Here is a 20,257-nt window from a genome sequence, read left to right as displayed (position 1 = left end):
AGTTTGGGTGGCTGTGAAAATGTCCAAAACTCCACAAGATGTATTGAGTTAAATAACTTGTCAGTGCAACTCCACAGCAACCCAACATTTGCTTCTGAATTGCGGAAGTTTAAAAGCCTAAAGTTTGAAAACACTAACAGGTACGCTTTAAAATGTTAATTTTTGTAAATCTGATAACATTCAGCTTTGATACTCTCTTGCAACATGTGTATACTGTATATAGATGTAGTTTGTGGCAGCATTAAAGAAGGCATGGATCTTGTGCAAAATGGATTACCCTAGTGTAGCGTGATATGCTTTGCAAAGAATAGAGACATTCGCCCTTATCAGATGTCCATACTTCTTTGTATAGTTTTGATGGCATTTAGCAGCTTTGACTTGCAGTGTAGTGGGGAAGGAAAGATTCCCATGGTCTTTTGTGGTGCACCTGGCCCTGAGAATTTATTATCAGTAAACTACGGATGCATAAAGCATCCCTAGCTTACTGTATATTGCACTTGTGTGTAGAGCTAAACGTGGTACCGCATGAAGAGCTAACGTGCTATGCCAGCCATGTTATGCAGTAACGAAACATTGCGACATGACTATCATGTGCTGCAACTGTACACGTTTGCATTTAAAAAAAAAAATGATGTTAACATTCGGAACAAAAATAAAAAAAGCTATGTAATTGAATAACATAATTCCCCCCCCCCAGATTTAACCTTTGATTGAGTGACTGATAATACACAAACTAACAGATCAGACCAATTCCTAGCTGCCACACATTCTTTGTCACAATATGTAAATATTACTACTTCTTATTAAACTATTTATTTTTATTTCCCCCAGTTGCGAATGAATACAGAGAGGTATGAAAAACTGCTGTCTGAACGGGCTATACAATTTCGTGCAATTCAAAAACTGCTGTTGACAAGATTCAAAGATAAGACACCTGCTCCACTTCAAAATCTTGACACTTTACTGGATGGCACCTACAGACAGGTAAGTTGGATTGTTTTCAATGGTTACTATTTGGTTAAAGTATGGAAATTAATAGAAATGTGTTATACAGTAGTTACCAGAGCTGCACAATTGTCAAAAGCAGTTGTACCAGTGTTGATTATATTTTGGCTAATACAAGAAGGTTACCAAAGCAGTAACCTCTAGTTAGAAGGAATGAAGAATAATTATGATTTAGGACATTATGGGCTTTTCTCAATAAAAAAAAAACTATTATCAATAAGTGTCTAAAAGAAAACTATCTTTGTTGCCTATAGCAGCCAGTGACAGTGCATCTTTCATTTTTTTTTTTTTATAAATGTAATTTTTATTGACATTTTTCAAAATAAACATAGAGCAAACAGGGAGATTACGTTTCAGTAAGACAGCTTAATACAAATAGAAGGAAGTTAGTATACCCCAAAAGGGTGTATCTCATATGTAAAAACAAATGCATAAGCGTCGTAAGGCACAAGGGTAAGCATAATACAACACCAAGCCAACAGGCAGTCAGCCATACACAACCAAACAGAAATGAACTCAGAGCATAACAATGTAGTAACTCTTAGACATGACAGGGGGGGGGAGACTAATGGAAGAACAGATAGGGGAGCAAGAAGAGGCTGCAAGATCCATCCATTTACACACGAACAGGGGGGTAGCGTTCATCCTAGGGAGCCCATATCTGGTCAAACAACTCCATTTTGTTATCAAGCGAGGCCGTGAGGCGCTCTAGGGACCGTAGTTCTTTTACTCTAGTGAGTAGGCATGAGAGGGATGGGGGGGATGTTTGCTTCCAGGACCTAGCAATTAAGATTTTAGCCGCGGTGTGTATCACCAGAAGCAATTTAGAGACTTTTTTCCTTAACTGTTTGGGCGTCAGATTAAGCAAACACAAATCCGGGTCCATGGAGATAGGGTGATCAAGAATCCTAGTGGCAAGGCGACAAACATCCTCCCAGAATCCGGCAATCAGTGGGCATTCCCAGAATATATGATATAAGGACCCTATAGCACCATTGCATCTCCAACACATAGGAGAGATGGAGCTGTTCAACCTGTGGAGGAGCTCAGGGGTATGGTACCAATGCATCATAACTTTATAGTGTGTCTCCTTATAAGTGGTACAGATTGAGGAGGTAGCCACCCTGTCCCAGATAATGCTCCAACATTCAGGGGAAATCTCTCGACCCAGTGCAGCCTCCCATTTATCCATATATTTATGTCTTATGGGGGTATCGGTGACAGGGGAGTTGAGGATACTGTAAATGGCAGAAATCAGTCTGCTAGTGGAAGTGCCCATGCGCACCAGTTGTTTGAACGCTGTCGGTTTGGCAACCGTGAGCATACCCAAGCAGTGGAGCATGAGATGACGAATATTAAGGTAAAAAGATCCGTCTCCAGCAGAGAGCTTATTTCTATCCACTAGCTTTGCAAAAGGGAGCAAGGTGCGGGATACGGGGTCCACTACATCAGCAAACTGGAAAAGCATCCGGTTGCCCCAGGTCCGGACAGTCACTGAATCAAGACTCGGGGAGAAGTCAGGAAAAAGTAGGAAGGAGTTGAGAGGATAGGCAGAGGAAAAAAAACTAAACTTCACAGCACAGGAAGCCCAAACTGATAAGGTGAAACGCATGGGACCTAAGAGGGACAGGTGGGAAGAAGGAGGAGGAGAAACGTGCCATAGAAATGAATTGGGATAAAATGGAGCAAACCATATTTTCTCAATTTCTACCCATTTCTTGTAGGCGTGATACTTTGATCAGGCCGTGATTTGCCGCAAAGTGCATCTCTCATTTTTAAGGACAGAATTTGAAATGAAAGCTGCACTGTAATAGCTGTGTGCAGCAAAGAACGTTATACTTTAAAACAGAATCTGAATGCAAAGATCAGCTAGATCAGCTGAGAAAATGCCAGTATGCATTCTGTGTTAGTAATTTACATTAAAAATGTCATAAGTATAATCAGGGTTTGTCATTAAACTTGCCTTATACACTAGACCTACTGTATGGTCATCAAACCTGTGGCAAGACCATCAGCTGTATTTGGGTTATCAGATTTCACCCTTCTCTCTTCATTCTGAAGGCTGAGCTAAGCATGTGTATTGGGGAGGTAGTGGTCAAAAAAGGTGATTTAGTAAAAGTATAACCAGATATCTAAATATGTAAAATATGTTACATGGCTCCAGCAAATGCATACCTTAAGGGAACAAAGTTTCCACAAATAAAAGGAATGTTGCACTTAAATAGTAGACCATTAGGTATGATAAAGCATAAAGTATGCTATGGAATACCATACTAAGTAAGTTAGGCATTTATGCTCATTACAGTAAAAATACAAAACAAAAATCATGTTAACGTGATGTTAAAACTTAAAAAAAACAACAACATAAAACTGAGTTCTTCAAAAGCAAATACATGCGGAAAATAAAAGAAGATATTTTATACTTTTAGGCTCTGAAGGGTATATTTGTATTTCTCAACCACAAAGTAGAAGGTTATACTTTAGGTGGCATTAGCAAATGACAGAGATGTCCATGTTATAAACAAGAAGAGGTCACATTATTACTAAGGAAAAGTAATCTAAAGCATCTGGCTCTGATGGCATTCATCCATCTGTTTACAGTGATCTAACTCTGTAAGGGATGGGCTAAGTTTATCTTGTTTTTTTTTCTAAGAAGAGTAAAGGTTCCTTGTAGATGAATAGATTAGGTGGAGGGTGCTCGCTTACAGTGCCTTTACACAAGAAATTGAGATAGTATCGTTCATGCAGCCCAGGAAACTGACAGCACAGATATGTATATATCTTTGCTGTCAGTTTCCATATCACAAGCAGAGTATACTTACCAATCGGCCCCTGTAAAAGGCCCTTAAAATGGGAAATAAATCTCTTGGTTATCAGTGGCCCACTGGTTCACAAGTAAAAAGAGACTACACCAGTAGGTTATGAACGTGCACTGCCGCTACCACTGGGTTCTAGAAGATAAAGCAGTGCTTGATTAGCTGGACTTGATCAAAGAATATGAATTTCTACCCTTAAAGAGAACCAATCACCTAAATATAACTGTCCCTATTATGACAGTACATCTCTCCCTAAGTCTATTCATGAAGATACAGACTGCCTTTGCAGTCTGTATCTTTATACTTTACCTGATCCTCTGTTCCCTGGCTGTTCCGGTGAGCGCCGCCATCTTGATGACGTCACTTGCGTTCCAGCTGTGCGTTCCAGCGTGACGTCATCAAGATGGCGGCGCCGCCGGAACAGCCAGGGAACAGAGGATCTGGTAAAGTATAAAGCTACAGACTGCAAATGCAGTCTGTATCCTCATGAAGTCTATCTATGAAGATACAGACTGCCTTTGCAGTCTGTATCTTTATACTTTACCAGATCCTCTGTTCCCTGGCTGTTCCGGCGGCGCCGCCATCTTGATGACGTCACGCTGGAACGCACAGCTGGAACGCAAGTGACGTCATCAAGATGGCGGCGCCGCCGGAACAGCCAGGGAACAGAGGATCTGGTAAAGTATAAAGATACAGACTGCAAAGGCAGTCTGTATCTTCATAGATAGACTTCATGAGGATACAGACTGCATTTGCAGTCTGTAGCTTTATACTTTACCTATCCTCTGCTTCAGTGCCGCAAGGCCGGGCACCGCCATCTTGATTACGGGCCTTGCGTTCCACCGCTGGAACGCAAGTGACGTAATCAAGATGGCGCCGCCGGCCTTGCTGCACCGAAGAAGAGGATTAGGTAAAGTATAAAGATACAGACTGCAGAGGCAGTCTGTATCTTCATAAATAGATTAGAGAAGAGGGACTTTAGATAATACACAGCGATCTTGCGCTGTATAGCGCGAGATCACTGTGTGTTAACAGAGCGGCAGGCAAAGGATCATGGGAACCTTTCCTGCCACTCTGCATGATGGGAGTTTCCTGTCTCGCGCCGGCTCTTTTGAAAAGAGCCGGCTCGAGACAGGAAAGTAAAAAGGGAATAATTCAAAAACGTGACAATAAAAATAATTAATTATATTTGCAAATGTCAATTAAATTATGATTTGCATCTAATTAAGGAATAAAATTTTTTTAACTTTCGTCCATGATTGGTTCTCTTTAAGTAATCAAAATAGGTCTAACATTTTGTGTAATTAATACACTTGAACATCCGTGCTTCCCCTGTATAAGCATATATACAATAAGAAAATTTTGTGTTTTCAATCCACTTCCGGTTAAGGTTGCAAAATACTGACCAAATACTGACTGAAATATACTGTGTGTGAACCCAGCCATACACTGTATTCACTGATACCAACTACATTCTAGCCGACATCAAGGAAGATTCACAAGAAACAACTTATTCTCTACAGAAATGCTTAGGTTCTTTAGGGGGAAAACTTTTTTTTAAAGGTTTTAGTTGTTGGTATTCAAAGGTACATTGTGTAGTTACAAAAATAAATTACATTAACAAATTGCGCAAAAACAGTTATAAAAATAAAATGAAGAAAAAAACCAGTCACTTTAATTATACAAAGATCGATACTAAGGGTCCATTTACACAGAAAGATTATGTGACAGATTATCTGCCAAAGGTCTGAAGCCAAAGCCAGGAATGGATTGGAAAAGAGGAGAAATCTCAGGCTTTCCTTTATGACCTCATCTCTGTTTATAGTCTATTTCTGGCTTTGGCTTCAAATCTTTGGCAGATAATCTGTCAGATAATCTTTCTGTGTAAATGGACCCTAAGAGGTGTCATTAGAAATCTAGTTAAGAACAAAATTAGATGGCACAGGAGGCATTGCACTGCCCACAGCTAGATGTGGATTGGTTTAATAAGAAGGAAGAGTCTGATCTAGTCAACAAGATTAAGAGATCGGCTCTAACCTGTTGGGTGCAAACTATTGGGCACATTTAATTAGAATTAAGTAGGGATGGCTGATGGGTGGCCAGAGGCATCTATAATCAGTTGAACCTTGATCATTCCAAGTTTATAATTATGAAAGTATATTTTTTTACTTAAAATGATGTGTCAGGAGGTTTAGGTTTCTGTGCCAAAGAATATTGAAGAAAAGGGGCCATTGAATAGCATTCAAAAGTTTGGACTGAAGATATGGATCCCATGTGATTTCCCTCTTTTCTCTGTAATGAATCACATCACTGTCGCCCTTATGCTAACCACCTGTTTAATAAGTGAAGAACGTGTAAGATTTATACGCACCTGCCTGTGCTCTTGTCATCCTAAATCAAAATGAACAATCAAGTACTGAAAGAAATCCCCAAGTGTATAGATTTATGTGATCTTCTGAAAACAATATCCAAAATAGAATAGGCTTTCATTACTGTTGGACTGGGCTTCAATAGTGGGAATAGAGCAACTGTGAATTCTCTTGTTATTACAGAGTTGATGGCTCTGAAGTAGTAGTAGGTCAAATTTTCCTTTTTTAGAGCTTCGTTCATTCTCACTGCACTCATCAAAGGAATATTAATGTTAACTCGCTTCCCACGCTAGTGCTGCATGAACACATTCAGGTTGTTTACAATGATACTTGAGCAGTGCAGGGGAGAAGCTGGGGAAATTGCTCTGCAAACGCTTTACCCAGTGCCAGGGTTCAGTGTAAACTGTTTTTTTCTAGTTTTTGTTTTTTAATCTCTGCTTCACTCGAACAGGGGCACTCAGGATTCCAGCAATCGGACCTTGACTGATAGCTAGTATAGTACATAGGAGTACATACAGACATTAAGGCCTGTGAGACCAAGCTTGTGGCTGGGGCAGTTTAACCCTGTTGATGCTGCCGTCAGTACTGATGGCTTCTTCTATTGGGTTAACGACTTGGTAGTGCTAATAAATGATTTTAACTATTTAGCTATTTTAACTATTTATTTGCATGTGATCTTGAGGACGGCAGCTGTCACTCTATCGGTAAAGTAATCAGTGGCGCTACAAAAAATCTGGAATGGGAATTGGCATTAGTGACAAAACATTTTTGTCCATCATGAACGCTTCAAAAACACCAGAGCTTCAATCTGGTTTATAGGCTATAGAAATGATTGTATTGTTTTTTTTTCTCAGCCTGTTTCTTTGTGAATAATGTTGAGGTGACTTCAATCTCAATAATTTGAAGCAGGAAAAGTTTCTTTATGGTTTAAATTAAATATTTTGTAACCAAGGTATATGTAAAAAGTGATATAATTTAAATGTTCATGGTGCCTCTGGTATACAGCTCCCTTCTTATCTGCTCTGCTCAGGTACAGGCTGTTATAGATTCTGTTGTTTTATAAAATGTATTTCCTTCCTCCAGCTGTCTAAAGATTTTCCCTTGTGTGCTATTTTGGCTAGTGGAGCAGTATTTCAAACACTTAACTTATTGAAGCAAGGAAGAGAAAGCCACAATGGTAGTTTCAGGAGCTGTCCTTGCCTAGTCTTCCTGATAGGTTTAAATGGAGGCTGGAAGAATGCTTACAATATGTGTGGGCCACGAGCATGCCAACTGGCAGGAAGAAAATAAGGGGTATTCTATATTTTGCTAAGTATTTGCTGACGGTTTTATTTAGATTTTATCTGCTGCCACAAAAACCTGAAGTTTCTTTTTGTGTAAATACTTCTAATTTGAGTTGCTGACCACCCAATGATAGTTCCTTCCTGGGCATGTTGCTGGTTTTAACAGGTGCTGTTCTCTATAAGCTTTCCAATAAAACTGTCAGTGGTATTTGTTCCTTAAAATGTATTACCAATCCTTATTTTTAGTTATTGTAGCAATAATTCTTTCTAAAATTTGTTAGCCAGGGTACATTTATGAAGCTGTAGTAAAAGTTAGAAGATTATGTTAATCACTGAAATAAAACCTCCCTCCAAAAAAACAATTAGTGGATAACACTTGTATTTTTACCAATGTAAATAGCAAAAGCGAAAGGCAACCGATTGGGTACAAATTGCAGTGCCTGCGACTACAGTCTAAGAGGTTTCATTTTACCAAGGTAAACAGTAGAATTATGTATTCCTTTTCACAGTTGTAAACCAAATATGGAATACCACAGACGCAGTTTTTTTTTTTTTACAAGTACGTAGTATATTGCAGTCCAAACTCAACAATGTTGAAGTTGATTGTCTTATTTTCTCCTTTCCATTAAATGTAGTGCTCCATTTCCAGGGTGCCAAGATTTAAATGGGGCCTGTCATACATAACTTACTTCTTTTTTTTTGCCTGTTTTCTATATGAAATACAATACTATAAATTCAGCCACTAGGCGTCTTACCTACTGGAAAAGTGCAGTGGAGGCTTTGTCACTAAGGCGTTTGGTCTTTAGTAACAGCAGAAAAACAGACCAAATGCAAGTGATGTCAGTTGTCATTCTCCTCTCTCCAGATTGGTCCAGTGAAGATGAATTGTGATTGGCCAGTAGTCTTACTGTACACGCCCCTTTGCACTGCTGCAGCTGAATAAACTAACTGTTCTAAGGCCTGCCTAGGGGCTCAAGTGAAATGCAGAAGTATGAGCAACACAGTGTGGCACTAAACGGGCCAAAAATTTAATAAAAAATGACAGCATACATGAGGCTAGCATTAACTTTATATTTGCTGTTTATTTAGTTTTTTTTTAATTAAATTAAAGGTACACTTAAATGTCAACTTTGTACACATTGTTTGAAACTATAGCAGCTAATTTTTTTCAGTATAGGTTACATGGGGTTCAGCCTTCTTATCCTCCTGGAGGATTAAGAAGATATTATAGAGCCCCCATCTCCAAATCTCCCTGGCTACAAGCAATAAGATGAACTAGCTAATAATAATACATCAGTCCTATTTAACAGTCCTTTATCATATGCTATACCATTTTGCCTCTGATTGTTTTTACTGCAGGAACGCTGACACTGATTTTGTACACCCCATATAGTCTAGCTGGAGTTCCTTTGATTGTTGACAATTGTGGCTCCTTAGATGAGGAACATTGGTCAAATTACACTCAAATTTTCCTCATTATAATCCATTGTTTGACTCTGATGGAGACACATCCTCCACAATTAGTGTTTCAAAACAATCAGCCAATTCCGTTTTCATATACAAAAAGATGATATATCAATGCAAGGGCTGCCCTAATAAATTTGTATCATAATGATAAGCTGTCTTTTGCCATGGGCTTATTTTGACTCCTGTTTAGTTGCTTGTAGGTCTGTTTTAAAGTTTTTTTCAAAGTGGCATTTTAATGATTACATTGCAGGCCGAGTTGTACACCTAAAGCCTCTATTACACAGGGCAATGTGACGAGCAAGTGAGCACCGACCTGTCAGGTCAGCACTCACTTGCTCCTCGTTCTCTTGCCTTCTTCCGGCACTATTATAAATGTTGACAGTGAGCAAGGAGAAGCAGATAAGAGCCTGGGGGAGGGGGGTTATTGCAGGGAGCTACAGGGTGGCTGCCCGAGCGATCGTCAGATTGCCGTGGCAGCCCGTAGGAAACAGGGGGAATAACATAACTGCTTAGCTTTCTATGATAATCAGAGACTTCCTATAGTTACACATATAGGGGGACATTTATTAAGACCAATGTACTTGTACACTGGTCTTAAATTAGGCTTGGCCCCCAAATACCCCACCAAATTCACTAAATGGCGCACGCCTCTTAGTCAGTCTGGTGGGACCTGCGCTTTGCACAGCAACTGGGCAAAAATTTTCACTTGCTCTGGAGTAGGTTTAAATTTTTGCATGGTTTACGCCTGTTTCCAGGCATAAACCTTGATAAATAAGGCATGTTAGGAGGCATGCACTACGGAGAAGGGGCAAATCTGCTCCTTTTTCTTGGCGTACAACAGAGGAGCATTTTGATATATGTCCCCCATAGCGAATTAAACACCTGGGAGTACCAAATTAAATAAAGTGAAAGTCTAGGCAAAACATAAAAAAGTCAACTCATTGATAGCAAAGTCACCTACTGTACTCTGGGCCCCAGTAGACTCTTAAGAATGTTCCATTTATTTGTGAAGATAACTGTGTGAGACACCTCATTGTAATATTTATTGTGTTTCTTACATTATAGCCCATAACTTAATATTTTAGTGGTATATTTTCTTCAAAACCATAAAAAGTTTAATTGGTCAGTACACCTGATTTTGTGACAAACACTAAATTCTGGTGTTACGATATCTCCCCTCCTCATTTTGTATTTTCCTATGGGGATGGAATAACAAGCTGACATAGGATAACCCTTTAGGATCTCTTTTAGGCAGACAAACCGCAGTCCTGCATGAGCACCAATCTAATATAAGCATTTACACTGCTCAATTTTTGTGAGTGCAGGACTGCATAATAGATCACTGGATTGTTGATTTGTCCCTCCACATACTTTATTGTTGCTAGCACACTCTCTTCTTACTTGGGTAAATGTATGACAAACTAAAGGCCCTATTACAAGAAGCGATTATTTACCGTTACAGCTTACTGGTTGGCTGAGTGGGCCGTCAGTGACCCAGAGACTTGAGCAGGAGCGTGATGAGCGAGTGTGGGCGGGTAAGCTTTTGCTGTTTATTATTTTTACCAGCACGGCAGCTGAATAGTTAAATATGGCTGTCACTACATTCTCACAGCAGAAATCCGCTGCGAGAATGCAGGACCATAGACTATAATGGTATTGAGTATTCCAGTGGATTTGCGCTAAAACTAACAGTGTGAAATCCGCTGTGAATTTGTTACGTAGTAACGCACCCTTAAGCGATATCGCTAAGGGCTTATTCCAACGTCCCTTATTGTAAGGATGCTACGGACGGGGAAGCCCTGTAATGGAGTGTAGGGATAAACCCTTACTCTCTCTAGTCCATCTGAAATCATCCAGAATGTGTTCCCTGTAATTTCATGTAACATTTTACATCCTTGATTTCAGGTGGAGTGAAGAGAGTCACGGCAGATTGGGGCTCCTGCCACCCCATTGACTTTATGTTTCTACTTAATTTGTAATTCCTGTAACAGGGAGAAGCAACCTGCCAGTCACACAACTCCTAAAATAAGGCAGCTTTTTCCCTATGTATGTACGCCATAGTGGTAATTCCACTGATTAATATTGGCTTGTACTTGTGTCTCAGGCAAATCACTTTTTCCTCTGTGGACTTCAGTATACCTTGTCAGATGTTCCAATACATTTGTATTCTATTCACACACATCGCTGCTACTCAGCACACAACTGTCTGCCAACTGAACAGAGTGGCTGTAAGGAAGTTTCCCATTGCTGTCTGTAATAGAGAATATGTCCACACAGAAACCAAGGCAAATATATATTTAATTTTTCATTACCAGTACTAAGTAATACATTGTCTGAGTAAAGTCATGTTTTACCTTAGCTTAGATTAGCTCATTAGTCCTGTCCCCTGATGCAAGCCCCAGCCTGAAGTGGATCTGCTATGATTTGGAAGATGAGGGAGACTTCGTGGGTCAGAGTACAATGCTGTAGACCCCGCTATGCAGACCATGCCCCTCCCGCACTCCTTTCTCCACCCAGTACAGGGAGTCTCTTAAACCAAAGAAATGCTCTTAAACAAAGTTACAATTTTGAAAATCTGTGAGCTCTTCTTGTAAAACGCTCTCAATCCAAGTTACTCTTGAACCGAGGTGCCACTGTATTTAGAGTGAAGTATTGTGTTTTCTATGCTAGAATATAAATATTTCCTGTGTATACATTTGCATATTGTGGTAAAGCAGAATATATTCTGGATTTACATAGCCGGGAAGTGGTCAGTTAGGGTTCAGTGGCCTCTCAGTGTTTAGCTTAAACTGAAGGGGAAAAAAAAGACATCTCTTTGTTTCAAATTCCAGTGGTTTTACTATACAGAACTGTTTTATTATTCCTATACTTACATCCTTGTAATTACTCTACATCTAGTACGTAAAGTTTGATTTTACAAAATCATGGTCATATATGGTAAAGCCTAGCTCCAGGGACTTGGTCTAATGTGTGCATGTGTTTATTGCTCATCAAAGCATGTAAAATGGAAGCATACATATTATAACATTATTAGGGGTCTCTGGTAAAGGTGGTATGGATCCACTTACCTTTTACCAATTTGGTGCTGTCCTGACCAGAGTGTGGAGTTTAAGGAAGAGTAGACCTGCCTCATGGTCCATAAAATAGTAGGTCCTCACTAGTAGGAAGCCGGAAGTATAATGAGTTGACAAGGCAACTATTGGAGAGTGAAGCCTTCAAAATAATCTCCTGTGCAAGTGGGGAAAAGCTGAAGACCAACAAGCTCCGCAATTCATGAGTTGTGCAAATCCTGCAAGCTATACTGTCTCTGTAGTTCTAAGATTTATGCAAACAGAGTAGCTCGTGGTCTACACTGTTAGCCCAGCTACCACGAAAGTCAGTGGGAGTTTAAAGGGCGTGGTTTAAAAAGCTCCACTTTTTGATGCATATACTTTCTTTTAATAGTAAGCTAAATTATGAGTTTTTAAAAAGTTTTAAAGATGCACCAGATTTTCAAACAGTATTAACCACTGTTTAAGGGGTACTCTGGGAAGAAATAGTTTTTAACTAGTGGTAGAAAATTGTACAAATTTGTAACATACATCTAGCCCTCCAGTACTTATCAGCTGCTGCCACCTCTGTCTGTGTCAGGAACTGTCCAAAGCAGGAGAGGTTCTCTATGAGTATTTGCTACTTCATTGGACAGTTCCTGTCACAAACAGAGGTGGCAGCAGAGAGCACTGTGTCAGGCTGGAAAGAAAAATCCTTGTCCTGCAGGGCATACAGCAGCTGAAGTATGTGAAGGCTTAAGATTTTTAAATAGAAGAAATTAGCAAATCTGTATAATTGTATTCACATGTTCAGTAATTGTGCATGACCGTATATGATGTCTGCAATCGTCCGCAGTCTTGGTCTGCAATCCGCAAAAAAACTTTTTTATTTCTTCTGCCATCCATATTTCTGGCAAATCAGCAAGGAAGGGGAAGGTAATAGTTCAATCAGTGGGAATGGTTTAAAACAATTAATCAGCTGTATTTTTTTATGGATTTGTGGACAGTACAGATGTTGCATCCTTAAAAATTAGGGATCTGTAAAAATTACAGACACTCCCATGGACTTCTGTGCCGTGATAACAGTCTGTACTAGAGCTTGTCATTAACACTTGAAGATGCAATTTTTGTAGATCCATAAATATACGGACAGTGTAATGAATGGGCCCTATATTTGTCCGTTATTGCAGATCTGCAATCAAAACTACGAAACATATGAATGTAGCCTGACTGTTAATAACTCTAGTACACTTTTAGACATTCTAATTCAAGTTAAGGAATTCTATGGAGGAAAAAATGTTTTAAAAATCAACAGGTGTTAGAAAATTATACAAATTTAAAAATCTTAAGTCTTCAAGTACTTATCAGCTACTGAATGCCCTACAGGAAGTGGTGTATTCATTACAGTCTGACACTGTGCTCTTTGCTGCCCCTTCTTTTCCTGACAGGAACTGTCCAGAGCAATATGGGGATTTGCTACGGCTCTGGACAGTTCCTGTCACTGACAGAGGTAGCAGCAAAGAGCTATCCTTAGTCCGCCCAAGATACTTGCCTCATTTGCACTTACCCACCCCCCACCACCACCACACCAGATACACCCCTGGTATAATGCATCTTGGATCATTCATTTATATGTACAGAATATAAGGTTTTTAAATTGGGAATTACAAGTTAGCGCAAAAAAAAAAAAAAAAAAAAGAATATGGAGATATGTTCAGTGTATAAGATTTATGCACAACTTGAACCTTTAGTAACCAAATGAATTACTGACTGCATAACACACATTTTATAATATAATTTTTAATGATTTGCTTAATATTTAGTGATGATAGGTAGGAACATTAGTTAATGGGCATGCTAATATTTTCCTGGAAATCAAGAAATAGCTTCTCATCAGGGTTTTATATACAGTTAATGGTCGTGGTTTTGGAAACATCATTTAATATTACTTTAGCCTATAATTCTCTGAAGTTTAGTGCCAGAAAAATCTTAAAGCCAGAGTCCCGTAAGAATGTTTTTTTTCTTTCAGTTCTGTATAGCAAACAGTATAGGATAGAATTATGAATCATCTTACGATAGACATAGGTTTATCCCAGACATGTGTTAACTCACTTCCTGATAGTTAAACAACTTTTCTCACTGTTATCTGGTCAATCTTAAAATATATTAAGTTGAGAAATAGTTGCCCAGCAGTTACAGCCATATTACACGGCCAGACATTACACAGTAAAATCTTATTTGATTGACGGTCGCTTGCCGAGCCTACACACAACTGGATTATCCTGCAGCAAGGGCTACACAGACATCATTAGCAATGTCCGTGCAACTCTTGCTGTGGTGTAAAAATGATAAAGAGAATACTCTCCTGGTGTCCTCCAGCTTTGTTCATGTGTTCTTTCACTCACCGCAGCCTCCTTGGGGACTTCAGATCCAGTCTCTAAAGTGACAGACCGCACAGCCGGTCACTGGCCAAGACAGTACAATGCCGTGACCAGTGATTGGCTGAGCAGCTCTAAGGAGGCTGTGGTGAGCGGGGAACACAAGAACAAGGCTAAAGGACATTGGTGGTGCAGTTAAGTTTTTATTTTTTTCTTTACCCTGACGGCTGCACATCACTAAAGGTAGAAATGTGCAACCACAGCCAATGACATGTTTAAAAACGATCAGCTAATGATTGTTTCTATGGCTGATCATTGTCATTATTACACGGGGCGATATTCTGCCGTATCAGGCTGATTGGTCAGGTTATCGGTTCTTGTAAAAGGGCCCTTAGTCTGAATTTGGTGATAATATTAAATACCTCAGCAACCCAGCAATTAGAATTTGTACATTTTATTAAAGGGGGTATTTGAATACCAATAGGGTATCAGCCCTGCCCTACTCAAGTGAAGGCAAAACTAGACCAAGCCCACAGCTGATCTTTTTTTTTTAACCCCTCGTACAACCTCTATGGAGCAATAGCTCATAAACTTATTTGTAACTTCGTTCTCTCTTGTAAATAAAGATAACATGGTAAAGCCCATGGGCCAGGTGAAACAGTAATGTCATGTATTGCAATTGTTGAGTATACAGTAAGTTACATTTCATGATATGTACAGTGTCTTTTATTATATGTAAAAAAAGAAAAAAGTTTTCTTTGGAAAACATGTGTCCCTCATGGTAAAATAGTTGGTTGCCTACATTCACATATAGATGAGTGAAAAAAGAGATGTCATGCTGCCAAATGCTGAATGTTTGGAGGCATTATCCTGTCCTGTTTATTGCATTGTGTATGTGATCACAATAAAAAGCAAACAATAAATAGACAATATATGTAAAATAAATTTGTCTTTAGTTAACAAATATATTAACTAAATCATAATTTATTGAACCAATAATAGTCTCAAATGGGCTATGTGTAATATTCACATGTAAAATGTGTAAATGGTTATCAGCTGAAATTCCAACTACATTCAATAGACACGTACTGAAAGACTACAAAGCTTGCACAACCATTTTACCTCTTTTGTCTTTTTCTACAAATCATATTTGATCATGTATTAAAGTGTGTCAACCTGTTTTGGGTTTGAGTGGTGTATATTGGAGTTGGATGTAGAAAATCCTTGAGGAATAAATGTATATCTGAGAGTGGCCATGGGCTTCACTGAGCTCGTGGTATGAGACGTGGCAGTGGAGATTAGATAAGCCATCAATATTAAGACCTATTTAGCACATACTTACTGGTATTTTTGCCCAGCCAGGATCTGTTGAGATTCATATAGCGTGACATGTACAGCAAAAAAAAAAAAAAATGATGTAGAGTGTTGTCTAAAAAGAGAGCATTTAGCTAGTTCCTAGTATACCATTTATTGCCCCATATCCTTGTATACAGTGTAAACCACACAAGAAAATAGAAGGCATATGACATTGATCAAACAGGACCTTTGTAAATTATATGTCTGGTTTACCACAGAAATAAAATAACACGCCTTGAGTGCCTCAGCATCTTGTGAGGTATATACATGCTGTGTCTGTTATCACATGCATTATTTGACTCCAGTACAAGAGTATGCATAGTAATTCTTTTGTGGCTTACCCTTAATATTTTAAATGTAACATCAAGATTTGCTGTTATTGTCTAAAGTGGTTGTCCGGTGGTCAGCCTTTTTTATTTATTGCTGTTGGTGCATATAAAATAATAAACATGTTATCCTTACCTGTCCATGCTCCCTCAGTGCCCTCCTCTTGTGTCGCCAGTGTCCCCTGCTGACTGCGGAGCCCCCATTTCCAAGACAAACTCGTCTTGGGATTGACAGACGCTCAGCGAGTCACTGCCCACAGGACTGTCCAGTCTTTCACTTCTGAGACAGGTTTTCTATGGGAATTTGCTGCTGCTCTTGAAAACCCCTTTAAAAAGACCAACTGCTGAACAACCCCTTAAAGATTCCATGCTGCAGTCATTTTTTTCAGTTTTTTTGAAGGATCGGCAAAATTTGATTTAACAGTTGGATAATACAACACTGTCCTTTTGTTCTGCATTTTTCTTGTGTTTTATTCCTTGAGTTTGATATCAAGTGGCTTGTGACATTGCATATTCAGGCTGGGTTCACACTACGTATATTTCAGTCAGTATTGTGGTCCTCATATTGCAACCAAAACCAGGAGTGGATTAAAAACACAGAAAGGCTCTGTTCACACAATGTTGAAATTGAGTGGATGGCCACCATATAACAGTAAATAACGGCCATTATTTCAATATAACAGCCGTTGTTTTAAAATAACAGCAAATATTTGCCATTAAATGGCAGCCATCCACTCAATTTCAACATTGTGTGAACAGAGCCTTTCTGTGTTTTTAATCCACTCCTGGTTTTGGTTGCAATATGAGGACCACAATACTGACTGAAATATACGTAGTGTGAACCCAGCTTACACCTGTATTTTCGGTTTCACGTCAATGTAACTCTTGTAGAAGGAATTCTATGTATTGCTAAATTGACAGCTGTGGTAAATAAGTACAATAAAGAAAATGGTTCTGCAAAGTGCCATAATGATTGTAGTGTATTTTTAGTTTCTACTATGTAACTTAACTGTACAATATTTATACTTTTATTATATACAGCATTCAATATACAATACCAGATGCTTTTTATTTATTTTTTGGAGAAATTATTATACATACATTTAGAATGTTTACTGACCTCAAGACATAAACCTGTTGCTCTACTGATTTGATAAAATGTGTGCTGTTATAGCTTTAAGACTTTCTTACGGAAGACTTCATACTTACAAATGTCCAGGTTCACAGTAAGATGATTCGATCCAGTAGTAAAATTTTGGTCTGGATCCAGTTTCACAGTTCAGAATCGTATCTTGCACACAACTGTAATGGAAACCAGTATAAAATAGTCTAAATACCCACTAAACCTAGTTTGCCTCACTATTTGTTTTCTCAGAATTCCAGGACCTTAGTGATAGCCCGTGGCCTCCTTCAGGATTAACTGGGATCTTTTTGATAAGTTCCACTATTAAAACACAACAATCACTGAGCTCGGGGAGATCAGCAAAAAACAACAAAAAAAAAACGTTCAGGAGTCTCCATTGACCTCTAAAAATTTGGAACCTTCGTTATGAATTTCAAAACATTGGAATAGCCAGATATCCCTCCTGGGAAGGAAACCTGTAGCTAAGTGGTGCCTCCTAGTGAGGAGATTGCCAAACAACCTGATACATAGTCCCACACAGTTGCGAGTATTGGGACACAAGTAGGGAAATACTAGGATAGCCCCTTTTATGTCAAAGTCTAACTCAGTTGCGAGTATTGCAACATGACAAGGTAAATACCACATTCCATCCACAGACAGGGGCAATGAATAGTAGACCAGCAAACCATAACAATCACTGAGCGTAGGAAGATCTGCAAAAAATAAATCAATGGAGTACTGAATCAATTGTCTCCATAGACTCTGATGAAAATACCCCGAAACAACTGTCTGTGGATGGACGCCTGGCTTTGGTATTTCCCTTGTCATTTCGCTGAATTCCTGACATATCTCTGTCCCAATACTTGCAACCGAGTGGAACCCATAGCCAACCCACCAGAAAGGCCAAGTTTTCCTGTGTTCTCTATGGGGAGGGGAAGATTCGGAGACGAAGTTTTCTGGCTGCTGCTCATCTCTCCCAGAACGTTAGGGAATCTTTAGAGTGCTCTAGTAAGACACCTTCCTACAGTTTCTTAATACACCCTTCCATTCCCCAGTTATTTAGGTTTATAGTTTTTCTCACTATTCAAATGACGCATGCCTGCCACAGTTTAACCTTTGATAGTTCTACATCGGTATTCCTACCGATGGAAGTTCAGGTTGCCATGGAAATATCCCAGGCATTTGTAAGTACCATATATGAGCACTGTTCTGACTTAATAGGGCTTGTGCATGGATTTTTCCACAGCTACCTGAACTTCTGTCGGCAACTGCATCTGCACACAGAAGTGTCAAAGGCCAAACTGTGACAGGATAGTCAGATGGAATTTATTTTAATAATGAGAGTGAATATATGGTGGATGTACAGTAGTTATACAGTCATGGGGTGTGAATGTTTGACATTGTGGGCCACGTATGCCTAATGTCATAATACTGTACCTCATTTATTAAAAACTTTAATTGATTTCTTCCCCTGTCTTAGGCTGGGTTCACACTACGTATATTTCAGTCAGTATTGTGGTCCTCATATTGCAACCAAAACCAGGAGTGGATTAAAAACACAGAAAGGATCTGTTCACACAATGTTGAAATTGGATGGCCGCCATATAACAGTAAATAACTGCCATTATTTCAATATAACAGCTATTGTTTTAAAATAACAGCAAATATTTGCCATTAAATGGCGGCCATCCACTCAATTTCAACATTGTGTGAACAGAGCCTTTCTGTGTTTTTAATCCACTCCTGGTTTTGGTTGCAATATGAGGACCACAATACTGACTGAAATATACGTAGTGTGAACCCAGCCTAAAACAGATGACGTACATACAATGCTTCGGTTACAGAGTAACTCCAAGCAGCCTTGTTAAAAAGAAAAACAATTCCGAACAATGTAGGGTTCCTACTAGGGATGGTCCGAACCTGGTTCGGTTCGGGTTCGTACGACCCTGAACCCTCGGAAATGATTCCCGCTGTCTGCCCGCTCCGTGGAGAGGGTGGATACAGCGGGAGGACCGCCTGGAAAACTGGGATACAGCCATAACCATAGGCTGTATCCCAGTTTTCCAGGCGGTCCTCCCGCTGTATCCACCCGCTGCACGGAGCGGCCAGACAGCGGCAGATTTGGACCATCCCTAGTTCCTACCTATGCCCTCCTGACATTTATGTGGTTTTACAGTAATCCTACTCCTTTGATGCAGTTTTTTGCCTGCTCTTTATCTGTTCCTCTTACCTGCACTGCTATCAGACTAGATCTGCCAGTAGTCTTTGCGATGCACGCTCAGAACGTCCTGTTTCTCCCACCCTGTAACCCTGCCCCTCCCTGGCCTCCAGTCAGTGCCCCGTCCCTCCATATACATGCCCCACACCTGCATCTTTAGTTTCTCAACAAGCAAACTAAATGTGAGACAGAGGTCACATGGTCTTCATCTCTTGAGGGGGGGGGGGGCAGCGGAGGGTGATAGGGAGCAGGAGATAGAGTAGATTGCACAGAGGCCAGTTTTCTTCACTCTTGCTGTCAATCAGTGCGGCAGAACTGTGCAGGTATTCTAATAAATTATATAGAGACATCTATATAACTTTAAATTTTTTATTTATTTATTTTGATAGAAAACTATTTTCCCTGTCCGGAGTTTCTCTTTATAAAGACAAAAGCATTGTCTTATACCCCTATCTCATACATGGGTCCTTGTTTAATACTGTGATATGGAATCCATATGGCTCTGTTTACTTCCAAAATTGTCATCAGGTTTATGGAAGAATCCATCTGATAGAGGTGATGCTCTTAGGCATGTAAAAGTGCACTTTACTAACTTCAGAAATGCTGCCAAATATACGTTTGTCCTGACTTATAACAAGGACATTTCCCAGCCTGTAGAACCACATTTATTGTTTTGAGACAAATCTTGGCATAGATGAGGTGACACTAAGCACTGTGATCTTCTTAGCACATTTCTGAAGATGCCGAGAATATTTCCTGCATTTGGGAAATGACAATAGCAGAAACGGAAGGATAACACTAGCACATTAGTTAGCTCTGAGAAATGTGCTCAAAATATACACTCTGTAAAGATATAGTTCCAAAAAAGCTTCCAGGAAGAAGCTTTG

At 39.5% G+C, this 20,257-nt stretch overlaps 1 protein-coding gene across 2 annotated transcripts in view; it reads left to right on the top strand.

Moving 5' to 3' along the window:
* The window catches only part of BBS9 (Bardet-Biedl syndrome 9), a 254,546-nt gene that overhangs the window by 155,806 nt on the left and 78,483 nt on the right, over window positions 1–20,257 (top strand). For both annotated transcript variants that reach the window (XM_069958443.1, XM_069958444.1), the window contains one exon: window positions 832–984. In XM_069958443.1, the coding sequence (XP_069814544.1) occupies window positions 832–984 (153 nt within the window). The remainder of the gene's footprint in view (window positions 1–831; window positions 985–20,257) is intronic.

This window comes from Dendropsophus ebraccatus, chromosome 2, assembly GCF_027789765.1.
Source record: "Dendropsophus ebraccatus isolate aDenEbr1 chromosome 2, aDenEbr1.pat, whole genome shotgun sequence".
Taxonomy (NCBI): domain Eukaryota; kingdom Metazoa; phylum Chordata; class Amphibia; order Anura; family Hylidae; genus Dendropsophus; species Dendropsophus ebraccatus.
This window is presented reverse-complemented; position numbering and strand designations above follow the sequence as displayed.